This window comes from Branchiostoma belcheri, unplaced genomic scaffold (genome assembly GCF_001625305.1).
Source record: "Branchiostoma belcheri isolate BF01 breed outbred unplaced genomic scaffold, Haploidv18h27 scaffold43, whole genome shotgun sequence".
Classification (NCBI taxonomy): Eukaryota; Metazoa; Chordata; class Leptocardii; order Amphioxiformes; family Branchiostomatidae; genus Branchiostoma; species Branchiostoma belcheri.
In genome coordinates, this window is record NW_017804054.1 from 2592279 (window position 1) to 2614385 (window position 22107).

Here is a 22107-nt window from a genome sequence, read left to right on the forward strand (position 1 = left end):
GCCTAATGTTGTGCATTTGTAACTTTGAACTCAGTCCGATGGGTAGTGCATGACATTGCACAACTATTAACGCCATGACCGTGGCTTGTTAACTCAGCTGTTCTGACGCGTTTCAGAAAACGGCGATCTCCCTGACGCGTACTGTTGGTTTAGTTGCCTTGTAGACTGACGCGGGCAGCTGTTATCATTTGGTAATCGACGTTTTTAAAAGTCAAGTGCAACTTAAGATTTTATAATTTGTTCTGGTTCAAAAACGGTTCCAAATCTGTACAGTGTAGTAACGTTATTACTCTCTTGGCGTGAGAGAGACCTAGTACGTCGTATCGAGTGATGTCTCCCGTCGAGATCTCGCGTGGCTGTGCGAGATTTTACATAGCATTCGTTGGACGTGAGGTTTTGTGTCTTTCTGTGAGCATCTGCTAGGATCTTCAAATCTCTTTAAATACCTTTGTTTAATTAAGAAAAACACAAATCGTTGATCTTTTTTAAGATCTCTTCCCTCAACGAAAAGGGGCCAGCAGGTAGATTTAAGTATTTCGTGAATAAAAACTCACGGTGAGACAAAATTTGCACATTCGATTGGGTTGATCATGACTTGAGTATATTTGTTTAATTTATTATTATTTGGTGGGATGGCTACTCTCTCCTTGTGGGATGAATTGTGAGGGGCTTACAATTATTGGGGCTTATAAAATCGCAAGGGTCTGGAGCGGCTGCCATTCGGCGCTATTCACAGGTGACCTCAATACGACCCCAGGTGCGGCCTGTAAGATTTGAACCACCCACACCGTGAAGGACCCCTGCTCATTTCGATAAGTGTACTGGGTTCTTTAACGTGCGTGGGGTGTGGCTCTCGCAAACACGGGACTTCCATTTACAAACTCTGGCTAATAATACTGTCTTGCCACCGAAAGAGATCTGCTTGGAGATTAGAATACTCTGCCGTAACGCCACACGACCCCACAATTTCCGGCCCCAAATTTTCATTCTTGGTAAAACGCCCCCTTCCCGGCCCCGCTTCTCTGGTCATTTACTACTAATAGTCTAATCCCCGGGAGGCATGTTGACCAGACGGCATACCGGTCAGGTGACACGGCCCAAAACTTATCCAGGCCGTCTCAGTGAGTACACCTGTCAGAGTAGACTGGACGGACCCCAGATCGGACAAGTCCCCGTGACAACATGGCCGGCTTCCCGACTCTGTTCCTCCTGTCGTCTCTACTGTGTTACGGACTGGTCTCGCCGTTCGCTGTTGTCCACAAGACGGACCTTATGAAGGGAGGACCGCCTCTAAAGATCGCTGCTTTCAACGTCCAGGTCTTCGGGCTGAAGAAATTCAGCAAGGAAGAAGTTACCAAGACGCTGGTCAAGGTGCGGTTATATTACAGTCTTTCCTAACGGGTGCCTTTTCGGCGCTTGTTTATGGTGTACATGTATATCAGAATTATACGGTGCTATATCAATTGTGTCATGTAGCAACTTGTAATATCTTGTTACATAAGTAAAGCCAAACACCTGAGAGTCGTTAATCTCCAAACTCCACTGTCCATGTCGGATTTAGGAAAAAGAATGAGCAACTTTAGCATTTCATTTAACCAATGATCTCCCTGTTAAACGTAGTCTATGCACTGAATACATTAGGGATATGTGAAGTAGCTTATGAGGGCTAAAAGTGTCAAGTGATTTTTTTCTAAAGCGTCGGTAATTTTGTAGACAATCAACAATGCTTACTCTAAACATTCTAATAACTTTCTTTCCTTTTGCCCCCATCGTTTGACACTACCCTTCCACACTCTGCTACATTTGTGTAGACTTTATTTCAAAGATTTTTCCTAGTTTCATGAACAACAATTTCTCGCCGAAGCAGCTTAAGTCCTAATGGACATTTAAGTAAGCAGTCTTTCCAGTTTGGATTAAATCTGAATGCTTGCATGCAGTAGAATTTTCTCACTTTGCTTACTCAAAAAATTCCTTACATAGCCTTGCTCAGTCAACCCTATGTAGTGTCAGCTCGTGTGACATCTTGTTGTCTCCACACATGTTTACAGGCCAGAAAGTTGCACGAAACATTATAATAACCTATATATGCTGTTTTGATTTTTCAGATCATTCGGAGATACGACATTATTGCGATTCAAGAAATCCGGGACAGTTCTCAAGAAGCTTTTCCAGCTTTGCTAGTCGAAGTAAACAAGTGAGTCTATTCTTATCCTCATTTTTACTTCTTTAGTTTCGTCCTCAGTTTCTTTCTTAGTTTCCTTATACGCATCATTATAGCTCAAAGTATTTTAGGTTATTTAAGTATTATTTAGAGAAAAAAAGTAAGACATGTGTTAACACCCAAAACTACATCGAAGTTATGCATATGTCCTCTTATATAATTACATAGCAACTAATAAAATATATAAATACAGTACTAGTTTTCGTTTGAAAAAGCAACCATCACAGGGTTTTGTTTCACTAAATAATCTTGGTCTAGGGGCTACACCGAAAGTTTGAAAAGATTACAAGTTCGTTAATTTTGAACAACTGCTTGATTGTTAAGTATGCGTGTTAAGTAAGCTTGCGTGGCAATAAAAATAGGCTAAGAAAATAAAAGTACCCCATCTTTAGTTGTCTGACTGGTACGCGTAACATATCATTTGCCACCATTATTTATGCCTACCTTTACAATGGGGTATTTGATTGGTATGTAAAAGATGCCATTAAGGGTTGAGCATCAAGCAATATGTCAAACTAGGTGCGATTTGAGTCGTTTGACCTGCGGCTAAAGCCCCTGTCACACTTCCACGAATCTGGCCTCACAAACGGTAGCCCAAAACCCGCCAACCATGGTTAGGAGTGGGTCGGCTGTCGCTCGGCTTGGTCGGCTACGGTTCGGCTGCACCAGCCAAATGTTTTGAAATGTTTAAGATATTCGTGGGGAGCTCGGGATGTTAGATCATAGTTTGTTGGTTTTTAAACGTAAGGCCATGTTGATTTGATTATATGGATGACATCCGCGCGCGCATGAATTTTCGGCCGTTTCCAAAAAAAAAAAGTTTTCAACCATACTGTAAATCGTACAAAACAGTTGCTAAATGAGCAAAAATATACTATAAGTTGCAAGGAAAACATTTAGAAACGATACCAATGTCGTAGAATGCCAAAGTCAAAGGAAAAAAGACAAAAATGTAAAGAAATGAATTCGAAGAGTAGATTATTCGCCATAACATATTCTGTGCCATTTGTTCAACCTTCATGACCACGTAGATTTCATAGTGAAAGCAACTTTTTTTTTGTCAAAACTTTTTTTATTCACACGCGCGCATCAGTTTTGGGGTTCCCGGAGGATGTCATCCATATAATCAAATCAACATGGCCTAAGTCAGCAAAACACTAGCCAATCATCCGAGTGCGTGTAAGTCAGTAGTGTTCGGGCGGAGGTGTTCAGGAAACAAATTCGACTCCAATTTTATTCAAATTCGATTCGTATAGAAAGGTAGGCGTGGTCAGAATGCTCCCGAACGTAAGCCGAACCTGTCGGCTGGTGTTCGGGACAGATTCGGGGGGAAGTCGTGAATGTTTGCCCTGCGGCTAGTGATTATCCTGGTGGGTACTGAACACCTCTGACCTGATGATACCCCAGATAACCCCACCAGTCCATCCGGCCTTTTCTTATCAGTTCCCTACTACCTAAACACCGTTTCCTGGCTGATGATATGTTTACTCGAAGAGATAAGAGCTCATCACCAGAAAGCTTTCAACAACTCGGCAATTAAATGTGCAAAGATTGAGTGTAAAAAGTCGTTCGGTGTAATATGGCCAGCTGCCGCTGCGCCGCGTGCCTGCGAAGCTGGTGTGTTACGCCGAAGGGTGGTTATACCGGCTATACCGATACCGATGAGGGAGAAGTTATATAGTACCTAAAGGCGTATAAAAGCAAGTTGTAGTAAAAAGCGGCAAGATTTCTGGTCGGAGATATAAAATATCGTCTATACCCTTTGATATACACGTAGTTAAAACAATTTAAGTTCTCTACATAAAACATGCACAGAAAGTAATCGCATATACACGTTATGCATATAGACCTTGTAATTATATATGACATACAATGCTACTTTTGTGTCTGTTCATATCTGAAGGGGTTTACCGCCAGACCAATCCTACCAAAGTATTATCAGCGAACGGCTTGGCCGAACGTCCAGCAAAGAACAATACGGCTTCATCTACAAGTAAGTACTCGCTGGAATATTTTTTGTTTTATAGTTATCAATTAACTGGTATAAACATTGGGCACATTTACATAAAATTTTACTTATAAGCTTAACATGTGAAGTCAGATTGAATGCATAAGAAAAGACCTAAAAGCTAGGTCTTTCAAACAATGATAAATGTCAGTTGACGGAAGTTAAAAACAAAAGAAATTACTTTTGCTACGGTAGCAGTGGGTATATTTATGTTTCAGTCCATACCATAGGTATGGATGAAATATATTGTTTTTCATCGTGTTTTCACCCCAGACCCAGCCGAGTGACGGTTAGTGACTCCTATCATTACGATGACGGCCCAGAGGCTGTCGGGGCGAAGAATCCTCAAGATGCATTTCAGCGTGAGCCCTTCATCGTCCGCTTCTCGGCACCAGATACAGGTAGTGTGCTGTATATGAAGATCCATCATGTACAAACATAAGAAAACACCACTGGAGCATCCTAAACTTGAGTGGTACATATGTAGCATTTTAGGCATATAAACATATTAACTGCATAAAAGTAAGCAAATATTGGTTGATTTTATTTTGATTTTATTCTTCGTATAGTGGACAGCAGAGTGACGATTGATCAATCGCGTTACTTACTTACTTACTTAGTCCTCTTCTGAGCCAGCATGGCTCTTTGTTTTTCAATCGCGTTAGTAGGAGAAAAATGACTTTTTGTTTACATAAAACTTCATTTTTGTTCAATTCCAGTGGTGAGTGACTTTGCTGTGGTGGTCATTCATACATCTCCAAAAGACGCCGTCAAGGAGATTGACCATCTGGTCGACGTCTACGATGACGTGGTCCAAAAATGGGGCCTTGAGGTACACATATTTCAGTTGACATCTGTGTGTAAATAGAATTGTGTGTGTGTAAGTATGTAAACGTTTTTAAACACATGTTGTTGTTGTCGATACACATTTCAAAAATAAATCATACTTAACTGGGCGCCAGGACGTAAATTAATGAATATTAATGCATTTTTTCTTCGGCAGGATGTCATCATAACTGGCGACTTTAATGCCGGTTGTAGTTACGTCACCAAGTCGGAATGGGCCGACATCCGCCTTCGCCACGACCCAAGGTTCACCTGGCTCCTAGGCGATGACGTGGACACAACTGTGGCAAAATCTGACTGTCCATACGACAGGTAGGTCACAGCCTGCTGCACTACTCCCTTTTCCATTATGTCCACTGTATTTGTCATGGGACGAAAGCGCCACACACCGGACGTTGTTGGCATAGCATTTCCAAATCTTCTCCAGACAGTGCACAATTCAAAAATTATAACTGAACGCTACTAAAAACGTATGTAAACGATTGATTCACATTTGAAGACTATTGATAATCCTTAAAACAATCGATGATCTAAAATTGAAGACATAAAGGTATATCGTTGAGCCCAAACTATAGACAATGCATTATGTGAGCATTTGGACACGAATAAATGAAGACCATCTAATCCATGTGATACATACACATTTCAACCTCTTTCCTCCCAAACTTCCCCTTCTTCCGTTCGCTACGTATTACAGAGAACACTTCATCCATATCAAATACAATCTGTTTGCAAGTATTAGAAAACATGCACAAAAGCAGAAAAAAATATTTACGTCAATTTAAATATCAAATTATCTTCTGTTGCAGATTCGTGCTTGCCGGAGAAATGATGATGAAGTCTAACGTACCAGAAAGCGCCCAGGCGTTCAGGTTTGACGAGGCATATGGTCTGAGCCAAGACGAGGTATCATTCAATAAAAATGTGGTCACATTATTAAATTTCAACCCAGACTAAGTAATATGCTGTTTGTAGCTTTTCAGTGCTATCTGTTCGAGAATTATAATATGCAAAATCCGGTGTAACGTGCTATTCATCGTATTTGCTACCTAGGTTTTTTTTTAAACAACCAGTGTTTATTCCACCTGGTTTATTCACATCCTACGTTTTCCTGACTCCCTCTAACCTTCTTTAAATTTTAAATACAGGTGACATGTTTTGATTAGACCTGCCGCCAGGTGTCGCTTCTATGGCGTCAAACACAGTGTGTAGTCGCATAATATATTTTCATTGTCAAGCACAGTAACAGTAAACAAGTTATAGTTACTTTTTAAGAATGTTATCCTAAACGAGAGTATATTGTAAGTCTTCGCCCCTCCACCTCATAGCAGGGTTCACGACTGGAGTAGATCCTCTTTGCAGCTATGTAATAAACATGTCCATGCATACGATTTTATATTTTTACTGCAATGATATGTACACCAACACTTTGATCTCCGTTTATGTATATATTGTCTGTTTGTTTGTTTGTTTGTTTGTTTGTTTTTCAGACGGAAGACGTCAGTGACCACTATCCCATAGAAATGGAGCTGCACGGAAAAGGTATGTAATATTAACTTAACGCTATTTCTTGTCCTACTTACAAAAGCAAAACCAAACTTCACTGTATGCACACCTCATTTCTACCTTATCAAGTAGATTCTTTGAAATTTTTTTTGGATATTTGATTTTTTTTTTGGACAGCAAAGGATGATGGGGAGACCAGTGACGTCGAATCTCTCCTGTCAATCACCGTCTCTGACCCTCAGGCCAAAATCAGTGACCTTGAGGAGCACTTCATGATCTTGACTGAATACTTCGATGGATTCAAGGTATAGAAGTACAATACAATTGAAATAGATACCTTATGTATGTCTCTTGTATTCATTATCATTCATAACAACCAAAATGTTAATAATTATTGAACAAAGATTCATTTCATGTTAAACGTGTTCTATGTATGTCGAAATTTGGCTCATATATCAAAATGCCTCCTACCCTGAGGTGTCGCCAAAAAGATGCATAGTATCAGCTTTCTTTACCCATTTTTCCTACAGGTAAACAACTTGTACACATCCAAAGGTGACGTCGCCCTTTTATCGGCCATCAAGACCGGCTTGACCAGCGATTCAGCATCCAACGAGCTCCAACGTATGAAGGAGAAACTTGAGTTTATCTCAGGCGACATGTTTGACGTGGCTAGAATGCAGATCACTCCAGACGATACCAACCTAACCATGGAAATCACATGTAACGTTGTGAAGGGAGGCTGTGAAGTCACCGTCTCTGAGAAAACCCTCTAAACAGTAGCAACAGTCTGTTCAAAAACATAGTAAACTGCAGTTCTAAAACTTGATAAACTGTAATTATAGTTAAGTCAAGTCAAAGTTTATTGCACAACGATTGTAACAGGTACAATGTATGGCAGATAATAAGATTACTCGGCTGGTATGGATCAATAGAAATTCTACATATAGGTTCAACGGGCACTATTTCTGGCAGAATGTTGAATAGATCTACTGACTAACAACTAGTACGCCTCCATAGTGTATTATAATAACAAACTCTGGATAAACCCACTGAACTGTAGTAACGTTCTTTGCGAAACACGCTGAACTGTAGTAACACTCCATAAGAATACATTTTAAACTGAAGTAACACTTTCTGTGAGGACCCGCTTAACTGTAGTAACACTCTTTGAGAAAATCCTTTTAACTGAAGTAACTCTGAGAAAACCACAAAACTTCTAACTAGTAACATTCTCTGACAAAACCCTCTAAACTTTATTAACACTCGTTGAGAAAACTCTAAGCTGCAGTTACACTCTATTAAAAAAAACACAAAATTGTACCTCTACAAACTCTTAAATGACGAGTTTTCTGTATGTGCATTTAAACAATGTTGAGGTGTTATATATTTATAGTTTTAAACAATGTTGAGGTGTTATATATTTATAGTTTTAAACAATGTTGAGGTGTTATATATTTACAGTGGTATTATATGTAACCACTATTTAGTTTTAGGTCTCTAGTCTGTATCATGCGTGTGTCTATAGAGTTACAATGTACTTATTATGTTTTTAAATGAATATATCTGTAGCTTTTTACAGGTTGGTTTTCCATAAGTACTTTTTGGTGATATAATGGTTGAGTTTTATCTATCTGTAGCACAGGGCTTAACGTGAACACAGAAAAATACGGTCATAGAGTCAATTACAGTCTTATCCAATTAATCTTTTCCAGCGACTTTTAAAAATGGAGACAAAAATTTGCAAATAAGGATTATGCTATAGCTATATTTCTTTCTCAGGGTAGCTATGCTATTCACATATTACTACTGTCAATTGAAATAAAACCTGATATAAAACACCATTTACAGAGTATCATTGCCAAGTTCGAAAATGCAAATATCAAATGCGTATTACCCATGAGTTCAACGGCCACAAAACATTATTCACAGTGTCATTGCCATATACAACGATGCAAATATCAAATGCGTTTGGCCTATCAAGGTCAACGACCAACAAATACCATGCACAGAGTGTCATTGTCATGAACGAAAGTGCAAATATCAACTGCGTATAAGCCATAAGGTCAACGGCCACCTAACATCATTTACAGTGTCATTGCCAGGTGCGAAGATTCAAATGTCAAATGCGTATACAGTAAGTCATAGAGTCAACGACTAAAAATCATCATTCACAGGGTGTCATTGCCATGTACGAAGATTCAAATATTAAAAACGTATAAGCCATGGGGTCAACGGCCACCAAACATCATTCACACAGTGCCATTGCCATGAAGATGCAAATATCAAGTGCGTACAAGCCATAAGGTCAACGGCCACAAAACATCATTGCCATGTGCAAATATGCAAATATTAAGTGCGTACGTATAAGCCATAAGGGCAACAAAACCGCCTGTTCTCCGCACTACGACACTTACGTCATGTTCACGTTCCTACACAGGAGACAACACTTGGGAACAATTGATATTATCATGAGGTTACCTAGGCACGCTGGAGCCTAACAAGTGCGCGGGTCTCAGAGAGCATCAAAACGTTCATCGCTAAGAAGTCACTACAAAATAGTGGCTGAAGACTGTCTGGCCCTAAAGATTTAATACGACGTTGCGCCTTAAAGATTGCCAAAGTTACACAAAATTAGCTAAATTCTCTGCGCCCTAGCAACAAATTAAAAACATGATGAAGTTAGCCTCAATCCATACAGCATAACACAAAACTAGAGCCAATCTAAGACATTAACCCTAAACAGTACACCTGGGGTCCGCGCGGACCCCAGCACTATATATTCTGTAATATCTTTTTTGTTTCTAAAGATTTTTTTTGAAATTTTAGGTAATTGTCACCCACAAAGTTGTCTCTTAATACAGTGCAGAAAACTCCGTTTCTACCATTTATAAAAAAATTATATCTGATTTTCTTTTGGGGTCCGCGCGGACCCCAGCCGGCTTTCGATCATAATGGATACACTGGCGTTCTTATACATTACCTTATTTCCGTTTTTATATGTTTTTATGCATTCATCGTATGTCTACCAAGTTTTCAGAGAATGGTGTAGTAATAGAATTAAATTTTAATAACTTTAGTGTAATTATGACGTCATATGACGTCAGAGCTAATAATATACTCCGCCATATTGGATTTTGACCAATGACGTCATCAAATTAGCATATTCTATGCATATTAAATGATTTAACTTATATTTAATTATGTAAGATATTATTAATGTTGAAAAAGAAGTGTAATTTTATATAAAACTAAGAAAATTTTTATGTTTAAACCAAAATTACTTCTATTTTCAAAAAAAACTACCCGTTGCCATGGCAACACAAAAAAAACATCAACTTACTAGTATAAAACTAATATGAACTTTTTTCCAGAGACATTTTAGGAAAGGTCTCCAAATTTGATACTTCTAGCGCAAGCCGTTTAGCCGCTATCTGAGATCAAAGTTGGGCCTCAAAAGCCCCTTCAGTCTGAAATGGGTTTAAAAATCGGGTATTTCTTCTTGTCTTCTTTTCTTCACCAAAAAATAGAAAAAGTTAAAAATGTATGATTTTTGTATGTAATGTGAACACAGAGGTTCCCACATCAGTTTGCAAAACAATTGAGCTGGTAGCATTTTAATGATTTCTAAAGATTAGCAAAAAACTGCTCTGGGGTCCGCGCGGACCCCAAGTGTACAGATTAATCAGTCCGGGAAGGTGTTCTGTTGAGGGTTAAATAAGATCTTTATATCGTTTATTGGGCAAAATAAGTCTAATGTTCTAGTTTATCAGTTTTAAATCTACTGATAAAGGTATTCTGAAGAAAGAATGAAAATTAATGTAAGAAAGCCATTCACTATTATTAAGGTTGACGGTAATAACCATTATAATAGAATGTGCAATGCCATGGAATTAACTGACTATATCCTTAACTTAAGAAAGACCATCACACAGTGCACGTGTATCTTATTATCAAAAGCTAGGGACACGTTTTATCGCTTATCCTAAATATAGATAAGCAGGGTGGCTCATTATACACTAGACAAGCGCAACAACCTTGCTGATGAGTTTCACTGACGTAGTCGTTTGTGATATATGGTATGTCAGTTGTGAAATGTGATTTGGTAAGTCATTGGCTTAGAACGGAGATGAATACGGATGTTCATCAGCTTGTATGTTCTGTGTTCATTTAAGCAAACTCAAATGTAATGTAGAATAAACAGCAATTATAAGCTGCACTATTAATATGAAACCAAACGTGATAGGGCATTTATTAAAAGCAGCGATGTCTACGGTATAATTCTACCTTTGCACGACGTGCCGGTACTTTGTTGGTACTTGTACATGATTGAGCTGTTTTCGAATTACTCTAAATTCGGCATTATAGCAAGAATTTGATAAATCATTCAATCAGTTGGTTGTTGGAAGTGCCAACTCAAGTGACATGTTTACACAGGGGCGTTTATTGAACTTAGTCTTTTACGTTCAGTAAGGTTATGAAAACAGTTCCAGCGTCCTTGTCTATGACCCTTTGGCCACAGCAAGTAAGTTTTATGGATGACATTCTCGGCATACTTCAATCTAATGCGATAGGGTGAAAAAACAAGGCAGGTCAAAAAAAAAAATTCCTAAAGTTTCAAATTTTGGCATCATAAACCTTGTTAAACAAGAAATGATACCTATATTGTGTTATGTTTTATGCCAACTATTACAACATCTATTTGTCACTGAAAAATAAAACTTTTCCATCATCGTAGAAATGATTTTTATTCGATGAGCATGAAATATAAAAGGAATGAAATATAATGCATTGCTGCATCAAGGTAAAAGACAAAATAATAAATTCTCTTCATATATCTGCAATCCACGTTCTGTCTTGGCAACAGAAACAGATATCTTTGCCAATTTTCGGCATGTTGACCACTTTCAGAAAGCAAAAAAAGTTCTTGTTGTTTGATTTTTTTCTACAATCAGGTGAAAATTAATATGCGCGCTGATGGCATCCATAAAAAATTACTTGCTGTGGCCTTATCATGTTTTTAACTCACTCACTCTCACTCATCTCCGCATGCCCCTCCAGGGGGCGTAGCGCCTCTGCATACGGCCCTCCAGGTCTCCCTGGCTGGCTGCCACCCAGGCTGTGGTGATGTCCAGTCCTGCAGCCTGTAGGTCGGTAGATAGCAGGTCTGAGAGAGTGAGTCTCAGAGTTATATTTTAGATCGTAGAAAGTGAAAAAGTTTCTCCATACATGGTAAATTGAAGACTACATTTCCGTGCAGTAGATTACACCATAACAATATACCGCATTCGTAATATTGCAATCTACTGCTTTCTTTGCTCTTAGGATGGCTATTATCATCGTAGAATCCCAGAATTGGATGCCAAGCCATTGCAGGTAAACATTAGCCTAGCCAGGGAATCTATTAAATTCCCATCATATTTTGCTGTGCGTGAGCTTGCATAACCGTTCCAATGGAACCTGGCAGAATGAACAGGTGTGATTCAGAGTCCCATCTGCATCCTGTTAGTAATCTCACCGCAAGGAAATCTGTGGAGTAAAGTCTTATTGAAGATCTAGGTTTAGATTCGCAGCAACTTTCAAATTCCATAAGCCAAGGATTCATCTAGTACATCCTTCTGTATCCATCGTCCGCAACAACCGCCAAAATAAGAAACGACCTTGGCAATCACCCTATGTTACATTACTGGTAAAAGATACTGGTAAATTGATGTATTGATAAAAGATACAGCTTGATTCTAAAACAATGTTTGACTCAAATTCATTTAAAATCAACTTTGCAGACGTGCCGAATTACTTCAAACACGACTGAATTAATTGCATTGACATTTACAGATACGTAGATTAAAAAGCAGTGTTGATTGCCCACGCACAGGTGGGTTTTGACTTAAAAAAAAACTCATAGTCAACATGGTTGATTTGGTGGTGGGCCGAGTTGACCAAAATTGCGATGGGCCGAGTTGGTAATGGTCCGAGTCGTCCTGATTCCATTAAAAACATATTAACATTTACATACAATACACATCAGCTTAGAATACAATTGCACATTCACAAGTCTTTGGTTGCTCTCACAATGAAACAGTTTTGTGCCGGTCTGGCCTACATGAGTGGAAGTTTGTATGGTTTCATTGTTTCTTAGATTGCACTCCGGGTTCTCTCTAGGTCGAAGAAAGACATTGAGGGGTGGGAGTGTTTGCTCACAAATGCGCATTTTCTTTGATCCGGAGTACAAATAAGATAACCACACCTAAATCCAATGAAAAGGGTATTTTTCAAATAAGGACTAAATGAGTCTGTCAAGTTTTGAGTTTTTCTAATCAATTCAAAATGAGCCAGGTGTTGGCATCGTACATCAATGATTTTCAGCTCAATCACTAAATGTCACATTGATCAACCTCACTTAATTACACTGCCAATCGCACTAAAAACATCTTACATTTTGTTCCAGTGGGTTCGTCAAAGTAGACAAAATTGCATTAGTGTTTGATTAATGGCACGCAAAAGGCCATTCAGTGGGAGATGACCTCGTTGAGTTGAACCGTTCCCCTAAGTGCCGACATTCCAATCGATTCTTTACATCTGCCCAACAGTAGAATACAGTTAACCTTTCCGTCCTTTTTGTTCATTCTATTCCCCATGATTTGTAGGTACACATGGGTGTGCAAATACAATGTTCAAAATGGCCTTTGAACAAGTATTCTGTAGTCACGTTTCGACCCAGACGTTTCAAGAGATATGATTAAGTGTAATCGATTGCTACAGTCGGCTCACAGGTCCAGAGTCCTTTGTTAGCCTTAAGAGTGATGTATCCAAGCCTCTGTGCTCATTCTTTGTACATGATGGTTTCTCGATATTTTAATACCAAATCCTGAATGGGTGTGTGATAAGTTATAGCTTAGAGTGTTCCCTGAATACCAAAGAAGCTTTATTTCCAGACGACCTTCACCCAAATGGGCGACATTTCACTATGTACAACTGGCAAATAAAACAAGTCCGCACGGAACAATATTTAATATAACATCCGGACCAGTAGCACGTGCAATGGCAAAGTGGGTACAGTGGTAAATTCACAAGCTATGTGTGGCCTTCATGAGTAGACACTTAGGGCTCGTTCACTGTGTAGGTGAAGCATTTCTGAACTTTACCATTTAACAACCCCGCACCGTGCAATTAACTTCTTGGTACCGCAGCATTCAAAAACCCAGTGGGTACAGTGATTGCTTTTCCGGCCTTTTCCGGCCTTTACCCTGATGTTAAAAAACGCAGGATTTGTTAGTATGTACTTGTAAGAACCTTAACATTAGAACTAGAAAGGTAACATTTGCAAAGCAAATGCATAAAAATAATGTTTACCTTCGCAAATGGTAACACATTCATTTATATGGTGACAGGAGTCTAAATCCCTCCTACTGTAAAATTGCAACATGGTGTAACCCAACGCTAGTTACCATTGTAACAGTCACTACATTGGTTCAGGTCATTGAGGTCAGTGTTAGATGAAGAAGAGGAAGAACCTAAGCAAAAACAATATGTTTTCCTTCTGTAAACATAACAAATCTACACTGTATTACTATTCAGTACCGTAGTATGTATAGCCTATAGTTAGTGGGTACAGTACTAACATCTACGACCTACGTACATGTATGACCTTTACATTTGGACTTTTTCGCTGTGTAATTATGGCATTTTTTTTGCATTTGAACATTAAACAAATCCGGGCGGATAAATTTACAATTCAGTACGGCAGCGTGTACTAGCCTAGTGGGTACTATGATTGCTTTGCACACACATAAATGCAAGGTATGCCGTGGGCTCGGTGACCGAGACCTTTGTACAAAAGACGACATTCTGTTAACCTTTTCTTGAGTTATACCAGTCAAAGGTTGCAGACGAAATTAGCCCTTGCGGTTTAAAAAAATGTTAGCGGCCTCAACCTACATGTACATCACTTCTTCACGTGAGCATTAGCTACTACAGTACCTGTCACCGCTAGCATGCCGTGACTACGCTTATTCTGCTGCAGTACCAAGGAAGCCGCCAGGAGGCCCAAACTATAATCGTCCGTTGGTAGGTCAAGGTATAATCACTCATGACAATTCATCTTTAGATTTTAAAATCATGGTGATAAACCGACTGCATACAGACATACATGAATACGTCCAATTGTTTCTTTTTGTCTTCTTCGTTTAAATGTTGGTTCATTTAGTAATAACGGTAATTTATCTTTTAGTCTTGTAGTATTGGGGAGGGCCAAAGATAAACCATCAGGTTTCCGGCCCTCCCATGCATGTCTACTTAACTTTCAATTGTTACATTTTGTTTTATTCGTGAGTGCAAAACATTATAAAACAGTACCTTTCTATCTAGGCAAAGGTAAAAAGGTAACTGTTCTGTGCTTATAACATGCAACACTTATTATCAGAAATAGTATTCGCACACGGTACTACCGGTGAACTAGTTCTCTGCTGTAATATTATCTGTGCTTGCACAGCTGCGTCGCCCATGGGCTACGAAAACAGAAATGGAAAATCCCTATACATTATACAGTGTGTGAAAGACCTTTGATTAATTTTCTTTCAACCCCTAAACAGAGAATATATATCATGTGTCAAAGTTGCGGCAATTATTAAGGGTTATGTAAAAACTATAATACCTGTTATATGTGTACAGGTTATGGCACTAAATTCCCGTTACGAGATATTAATGGCACAAATTGATTGAACTAACATCGCATAATTAAATTACGCAGCGACCAATCGATTTTCTGACAATTCCCTGTGACCTGAAGGTACCATGTGCGTCATAAAGAAGCCCTTGTCAGTTTCAATGGTTAATCTGAAAATAAAGTTGAGATTGTGCGATTTATCTTACGAAATAGACCAGATGAGGTGCAGCTGAAGATTGTGATTTTTTTTTCATCTTATATTCAAATAATAATAAAATGTACTGATCCTTGCGGGGGGAGGCCTAAAACCTTAGTCTGTGGGGTCTTTTACGGGCCTCCCCCAAACTGAATAGTAAATAGCATCAATTACAATAAAATCTCATCAAAAATCAGATCTTATCTTCAGACGGGGGACTATGGCGTTATTTTTTTCTTCTTTTTTTTTTCAAATTGCAGAGACAAAAATATGTTTATACTACCTGTAAATATGCCTAAAGCACATCAAAGTTTAACTTAATTGAAGTGCTAAAATCATCTGGAATTCAGAGCTTATCTATTCCCACGCCGTGCACTGTGCGATATCGCTTTCACGTAATTCCGTAATCCCCGCTATCAAACAAGGCAGAATATCAAATGAAATCGCATGTTATTGCGAACATTGCCCTCTTGAGAAGATGACATGCATTCAATATTCCTTAATGCATTATTGGTTTGGTGCAGCTGTAGCTATCGTCCACGATCTACGTTTACCACTTGTGACGTCATCTTCATAAGGCCACAGCAAGGACATTTTAGGGATGACATCCTCCGCAGACTCAAAATCTAATGCGATAGGGCGACAATCTAATGCGAAAGGGCGAGCAAAAAACAAGATCCTTTTATTTTCAAATTTTGAGGTTATAAGGCTTGTTAAACAAACATTGAGGTGACAAAACATGACATCACAAACAGATCTTTTATTCTTGTATTCAACATTATTACCTGTCCTTGTAGATGTGTAAAGACTTCAATTAACTAGACCATTCTAGCAAAACGGCTAGTCGTACCATCATGCTACTATACTGGGTTGGATTGGATGCGATGAAACATGTCAGTGTCAACATTTGCGATCAAACGCAAACAAATGTGCCTCAAGTTTGCTGGATCCCTGAACCGACAGGCCTTTATTACAATTAAACATATTTGCCCATTTTTGGCATGATGACCACCATCAGAAGGAAAAACAATTTCCCAAACCCAGGCAAAAATTAATGCGCGCACGGGATGTCATTTATAAAAATTACTTGCTGTGGCCTTGTATTCAAATACTTCAGACTTAATAAAATGCGGGAATCGTAGCGAATGTTGACTTCACTTTCTAGTGTCATTTCGGGAAAATAAAGCTGGTTTCGTCTGGATGAATTGAAAGTATTTTTTTTGTCAGAGCAAAGATTGAGGTCACAGAAATTTTCACTAGTCCTCTGATCCTCTTTGGATAACTATATCGATTGGTCACAACACTTGGCCTTCGGAAAGTGGAACGTGGGCACAAAGTCAAATGTGGTTGTTGGCAGCTGTTTCACTGGTCGCAAGTTCGCTTAGTTCAAAATAGTGTGTTGCAAAATAGTTTAACCCCAACCATAATGCCGTTTACTATCACAGATTGAAACGTCAAACTCTTTTCCAACACAAAGATCGAACCGCATTTGTAACCAGTCCTCTGATCGTCTTTATGACAACTGATGGCCAGATTGCTTTAGGAAGTTCAGAACACGTCTTCGTCTGGTAGGTTCCATCTCAAAGCAGTTTAACCTTATAGAAAACTGTCATATACAAACACAGATGAACTCCCATGCTACCTTGGCCTTGCATTCCAACTTAATACGATCGATAATCCTGGTACGTGCCGCGTATGAGACAAGTTGTGATTGAATGCTGAGGCGTTTTTGCCCCATTACTTTGACTTGGATGGGCTTTATTAGATCCCATTGAACCCGTGCCCTACGCCGTTAACCTTATCGGTCGAGCGAGCAATATTCCTGTGGAATAGACAAGTACAGCATCATGCAATCTGCTATATTTAATTTCCCCATCGCGACCCTTCTACCAGATAACAGTATAATGTTAAAGAAAGTTGGAAGGTTCAAATTACAGCGTCGGTATACGTGAGCTGTAAAATTTCCGAGAAATGGGAGAAATATTTGAAGAATGTAACTCTAGAACCAAATTGACGAATGAACTTTACCGCATCATGTTTATCGAAGGAAAACATATCGTTTTTGCTCTCTTTCCTCTTCTTCTTCTCCAAATCAATAAGGTCAATGACATGAACCAGACGTCTGTCACCATAACTATTGTTGGGTTACACCATGTTTCAATTTTATAGCAGGAGGGATTTAGAGTCCTGTCTGACCATATATAGATATGAATGTGTTTGATTGAGAATTAACAGAGCAGACCATATGCGAAGTTACCTTTCTAGTTTTTCATTGCATTTAAAAGCAACTGCAATTTTTCTTTGAGTACTAGTATATGTATGCGTGTCTAAAATAAATTACAGGCTTTGATATATACGGCAAATAATTCCCCATCCGTGTGCACTCAAATCTGTAGCCCACTCTATACTCGACGTGAGTAGGCGTACTTAAACATCTTCTGGCTAGACGAAAAGTATCGGTGGAGGTCAGCTTCCAGGCTCAGCTAGTCCAACCTGTGGGTCAACACAGTTTCTTCTAGAAGGTACACAAGACGATAAAATATGCTACGTTTGTTTCTATCTCATTATTTTCCTTGAAACGAACTATTTTCAAGATACATGTGAGCAAATACGAAGTGCCAAACAAGGCTTACTTACTATAATATCCATGCGCGGCTGGTATCTTATGTTTATTCATGAGCCTTTTCATGATAAAAACGACGGGTATGATCACAAGGCCCCTTTCCAATCAGTCTGTTTCAGCATGAGTCCTGAGTTGTACCTGTTGCGGCGCGCTAACATTTCGCCGATTTAAGATTCTGAAACGACTTTCAGGATTGCTGCCAAAAATGAGAAGTAAGTAGTCCTATGTGCGCAGTTTAGCTCACCGCACTTATGTGGCAACAGCTAGTGACTCCCAAAAAAGGTAAGTGCAGAGGGCCTTGCTTGAAACGCGCGATCGTGTGCTATGTTGGAAGAATATAAGGAATTTTGTTTGAAATTTTGAAATTCAATTCTTCGATATATGATTTGAAACAATTTATATATTTATTGTGTATGAATAACGATATCACTACATTGTACGTTTGCTGTAAATGGGGATGTCTATGGTCTTGCGGTTTCATTATTAATGATGATTATTATTAGGCTGTATAAACTGGCATACAGTTAAAAAATGACAAAGGGCTAGCCCCGGTACATGGTAACCGGACAATATACAACAAGACACGGTTACAATGTTAGCTCCAATGCGTTAACAGGGAGCTATTACGTGGGTTATATAAAATATGCATAGTAGGGAGTTACAAATGTATATTCTATACGGAGCCATTCCGTGTTAATAACGTAACAAGCGTAATATTTTTGATAAAAAAACGGTACAAAGCAATATAAAAACTGTGTACATGATCTATGTATAATATCATAAAGGCGAATCGTTCAATACATGTATTTGTTACTAGTGTAGTGTTTATAGAGTATTTGTCATCAAGCAATGTCTGGAGATGTAAAGAAATGTCAAGCAGTCTGTACCAGTATTAGGCCGGAGGGAGTTGGCTCTGCTTACAAAGGTTCAGTGCGATGGGTAGTCCTAATTGCCGGTCGGGAGCAGCCAATTGTTTACCGTTCCAAAAGGGGTCACGGAATTCCGGGCCTTAAAAATTCAGTAACATGTAGCCTCAAAATCGCTATCTTTGTAAGTTTTATTCTTTTTGTAATTTTGTAAATTTTGTAATTTTTTATTGTTTAAGTTTTTTTTTAATGTTTTTTTCATTTTTAAAAATATTTTGAATTTTTGTAATTTTTGAAATCTTTGTAATTTTTTATGTTTTTCAAATTTTTTAAATTGTTCTAATTTAAATAATTATTTTTTATTTCTTAATATTGTAATTTTTCAATTTTGTACTGCTGCTAAAATAACATTTTGGTTTGTTTCTATATGCAAACCACATAGCAGTTGCCATGTGCTCCACAGTAAAAAAAATGATTAGTCTAGGGAACAATTTACAGTTGCAACAAATTAAATGTTTCAATTCATCATTTTTTAACCTTGTTAATAAACATTTAACTACCAGCCAACCTCCCTGACATGATTGTCTTCAGACAATTACTGTAAATTTGATTCATTTTTCCCAATACATATTATCAAAAGCCACGTATCGTTTTCATCAAATACTAGATTGTGCGATAAAATCTCATAACACTGTAACAATTTGATAAAAATGTTAGGGAGTAGAGAGTTATAATACTTTGCATTCAGAAGGTCACGGGTTCGAACCCCTACCGGGTCATGTCAAAGACTACAGTTATTGTCATTTTTCATATTGCATTTAGTCCGTGACTATTTCTTTGGGTCGTTTTTGGTTATTACGGAGTCACTGTGACTGTTACTGCAGGTTTAATTGTGATTTGACCCCATAACTACATAAAGACATTGCATAAAGACATCTTCTCAAAAGATTCCAATATTTCTTTTTGCTTATCAAAGTAAAATGCCTTGAACACATGTTACAAAGCTTAAGATATATTCAAGAAAATTCTATCTGCAACTTTCAGTTTGGAATATGTTCGGATATCAAATCTTAAATCAGCTCTATCACTTGCAGTACGATAAACCCGTATAGACCTGGGCTCTGTAAAACTCAGTATCATGTAACTAGTTAGCCAATATCTCAGTTCTATCATTACTTATAGTCTAGTACATTTTTATTTTTACTTTATATTCTTGGTTACAGGTGAACCTAACTGCTTCGTGTGCAACCATGAAATTTCTAATCTGCTGTCTTAACATGCATTTTGAAAGTGTCTTGAAGATCTTGTAATTGGCAAGCTCAGCTGCCCTAACAAGCCAATTTAAACTGCGCGATTGCCAGAACTACTGATGTCAGATGTCAGTTTATGTATCTGGCTTGAAATTATGCCGCTGTAGGGTCTGTTCATTATGTGGCATTACTCTGATCTGAAGAGGACAGGGTTGTGGTAGTAATGTGTCTGGTGGGACTAGTAAAATCTTCCAGACAATGGGTCCTTGATCGGTAGCCTATAAATCTTTTGAAATTGAAGGTTCCCTTAACCCTTGTCCTGCGGGGCCCATATAGATATGGGTTGCACATACAGTACCATCTATATAGCACCCCGTATATATACGATTTGGGGATGTTTCTCGTGCAATACATCACACCGCAGCGAAACGCAACGAATACCGAAGTAACTACGCCACCGCAGCGTTTTCCCATTGAGTTTACAACTAGGCTCTATATTGATTGATTTACAATGTAGTCTAAGCTATATGTGAAATTTCTAGTGCATACAAAAATCATATTAAAAAGACTTATTGGTTGCTTATTACATTACATCGTAATTTCGATGAATAAGCAAATCATCAAATCAACAGAATTGAAAAAGACACATGCAATCTATGAAGATATTTGACAACACATATGAAACTGCACCTGACGGATGTGAAATGATAATTGAACTGCCCACGTAATGGAGTAAAGGAAATTGCTATCCTTCAATTGCACTTCATCGCGACGGGAACTTCTCTAACAGCTGTTGATGCCTATTGGGCAAAGGCCACCAAATGGCGCATGTGATGACCAATGATTGAGTGCAGCAAACCAACTGAAAACAGCCTTTTTCTTGGTTTGTGTGGATGAATGCTGGTATTTTCCAGCTGGAGAGTTATTTCTATTTCTATTAACTTGAAAAAACTGGCTGTTAGTGTTGTTCTGGTTGCTTGGTAGGTTCTAAAACTAATCCCATCTTCTTGTCTTTTGGTGGTTTTCAAGGGGGTCAGAGGTCATGCTGCCAGTGTTTGCATTTGCCGTGATAAGTATCGCTGGTCAAAAAGTGAAATGTTTGGCCTAAATGGACAATTCGGAAGTTGGACTACCCTGTCAATATGTGTTTACAATAGTTGAACACTCAAGTAGGTGATTGTTGACAGCTCAGTTCTTTAATGTTTTCCATATATTCCAATAGGAGCTGGAATTAGTGGGCTGTCCCCTATTCTGTGTGTGGATGGTGGGGGGGGGCGATCCCGAGTCGTTCCCGGGACATGTCTGGACATGCGCCCGACGTTGTGTCCTTGGGAAAGGCACTTTACACGACTTACTTCACTCCACCCAGGTGTGAATGGGTACCTAACGGTTGGGGAAAGCCGTATTGAGGTCACCGAATGGCAGCCGCACAGACCCTTGCGGCAGTTCCACAAAAATGTGGAACAAATATGTATTATGTGTATTATTATGTGTATTATTACCATTTGTATCATCTGATTGTAAACCCTGCATCAATTCAGCACTATAAGGCTGCGATTGCACGGGTGATGTTTAGCCAATAAACCATTTATTATTATTATTACTTTAATGTTGGCATTTTTATAGAGTATTTGTCTGTCCTAGAACGCCGAATATCCACAATCCTACACGGTTAAATGTTTGCATGGGGAAGAAAGATTGTATGTCCTCCGATGCCTAGCTAGGTTATAGCAAATGCTGGGGACCAATTTTTCATTGTCGTACTGGGGCCTTTACTACTATAGATAGTCTTTTTCAGATAGTATATGTTATAATGTATATGCCAATAAACATGAATAGCTGAAAAGTGTTTGTAAACCTTTGCATTGGCCCAAGCCCAGCAAACAACAACACTATTCAAATAACACAGAAGCATAAATTTAAACC

The 22107-nt window shown here is 38.6% G+C and overlaps 2 protein-coding genes across 2 annotated transcripts in view; both read left to right on the plus strand.

Moving 5' to 3' along the window:
• Positions 1 to 1123: 1123 nt before the first annotated feature.
• Positions 1124 to 8439, plus strand: LOC109478323 (deoxyribonuclease-1-like). The gene is made up of 10 exons (XM_019779811.1): positions 1124 to 1371; positions 2106 to 2194; positions 4125 to 4214; positions 4503 to 4630; positions 4949 to 5061; positions 5233 to 5387; positions 5885 to 5981; positions 6566 to 6617; positions 6759 to 6886; positions 7112 to 8439. The coding sequence occupies exons 1-10, from the start codon at positions 1183 to 1185 to the stop codon at positions 7355 to 7357; spliced, it is 1287 nt and encodes a 428-aa protein (XP_019635370.1). The 5' UTR covers positions 1124 to 1182; the 3' UTR covers positions 7358 to 8439.
• Positions 8440 to 18261: 9822 nt separating this feature from the next.
• LOC109478249 (neuropeptide FF receptor 2-like) overlaps positions 18262 to 22107 on the plus strand; it is a 15938-nt gene continuing 12092 nt past the window's right edge. Inside the window, exon 1 of the mRNA XM_019779706.1 lies at positions 18262 to 18347. The gene's annotated coding sequence lies outside the window, so the exon portion shown is untranslated. The remainder of the gene's footprint in view (positions 18348 to 22107) is intronic.

What these genes read in the sequence shown, in the direction of transcription:
- LOC109478323 (XM_019779811.1), top strand. Translation starts at nt 1,183, where the DNA reads ATGGCCGGCTTCCCGACTCTGTTCCTCCTGTCGTCTCTACTGTGTTAC. An exon ending in CAATACGGCTTCATCTACAA is followed by an intron (nt 4,215 to 4,502) that starts GTAAGTACTCGC and finishes TTTTCACCCCAG; the next exon opens with ACCCAGCCGAGTGACGGTTA. An exon ending in TCTGACTGTCCATACGACAG is followed by an intron (nt 5,388 to 5,884) that starts GTAGGTCACAGC and finishes CTTCTGTTGCAG; the next exon opens with ATTCGTGCTTGCCGGAGAAA.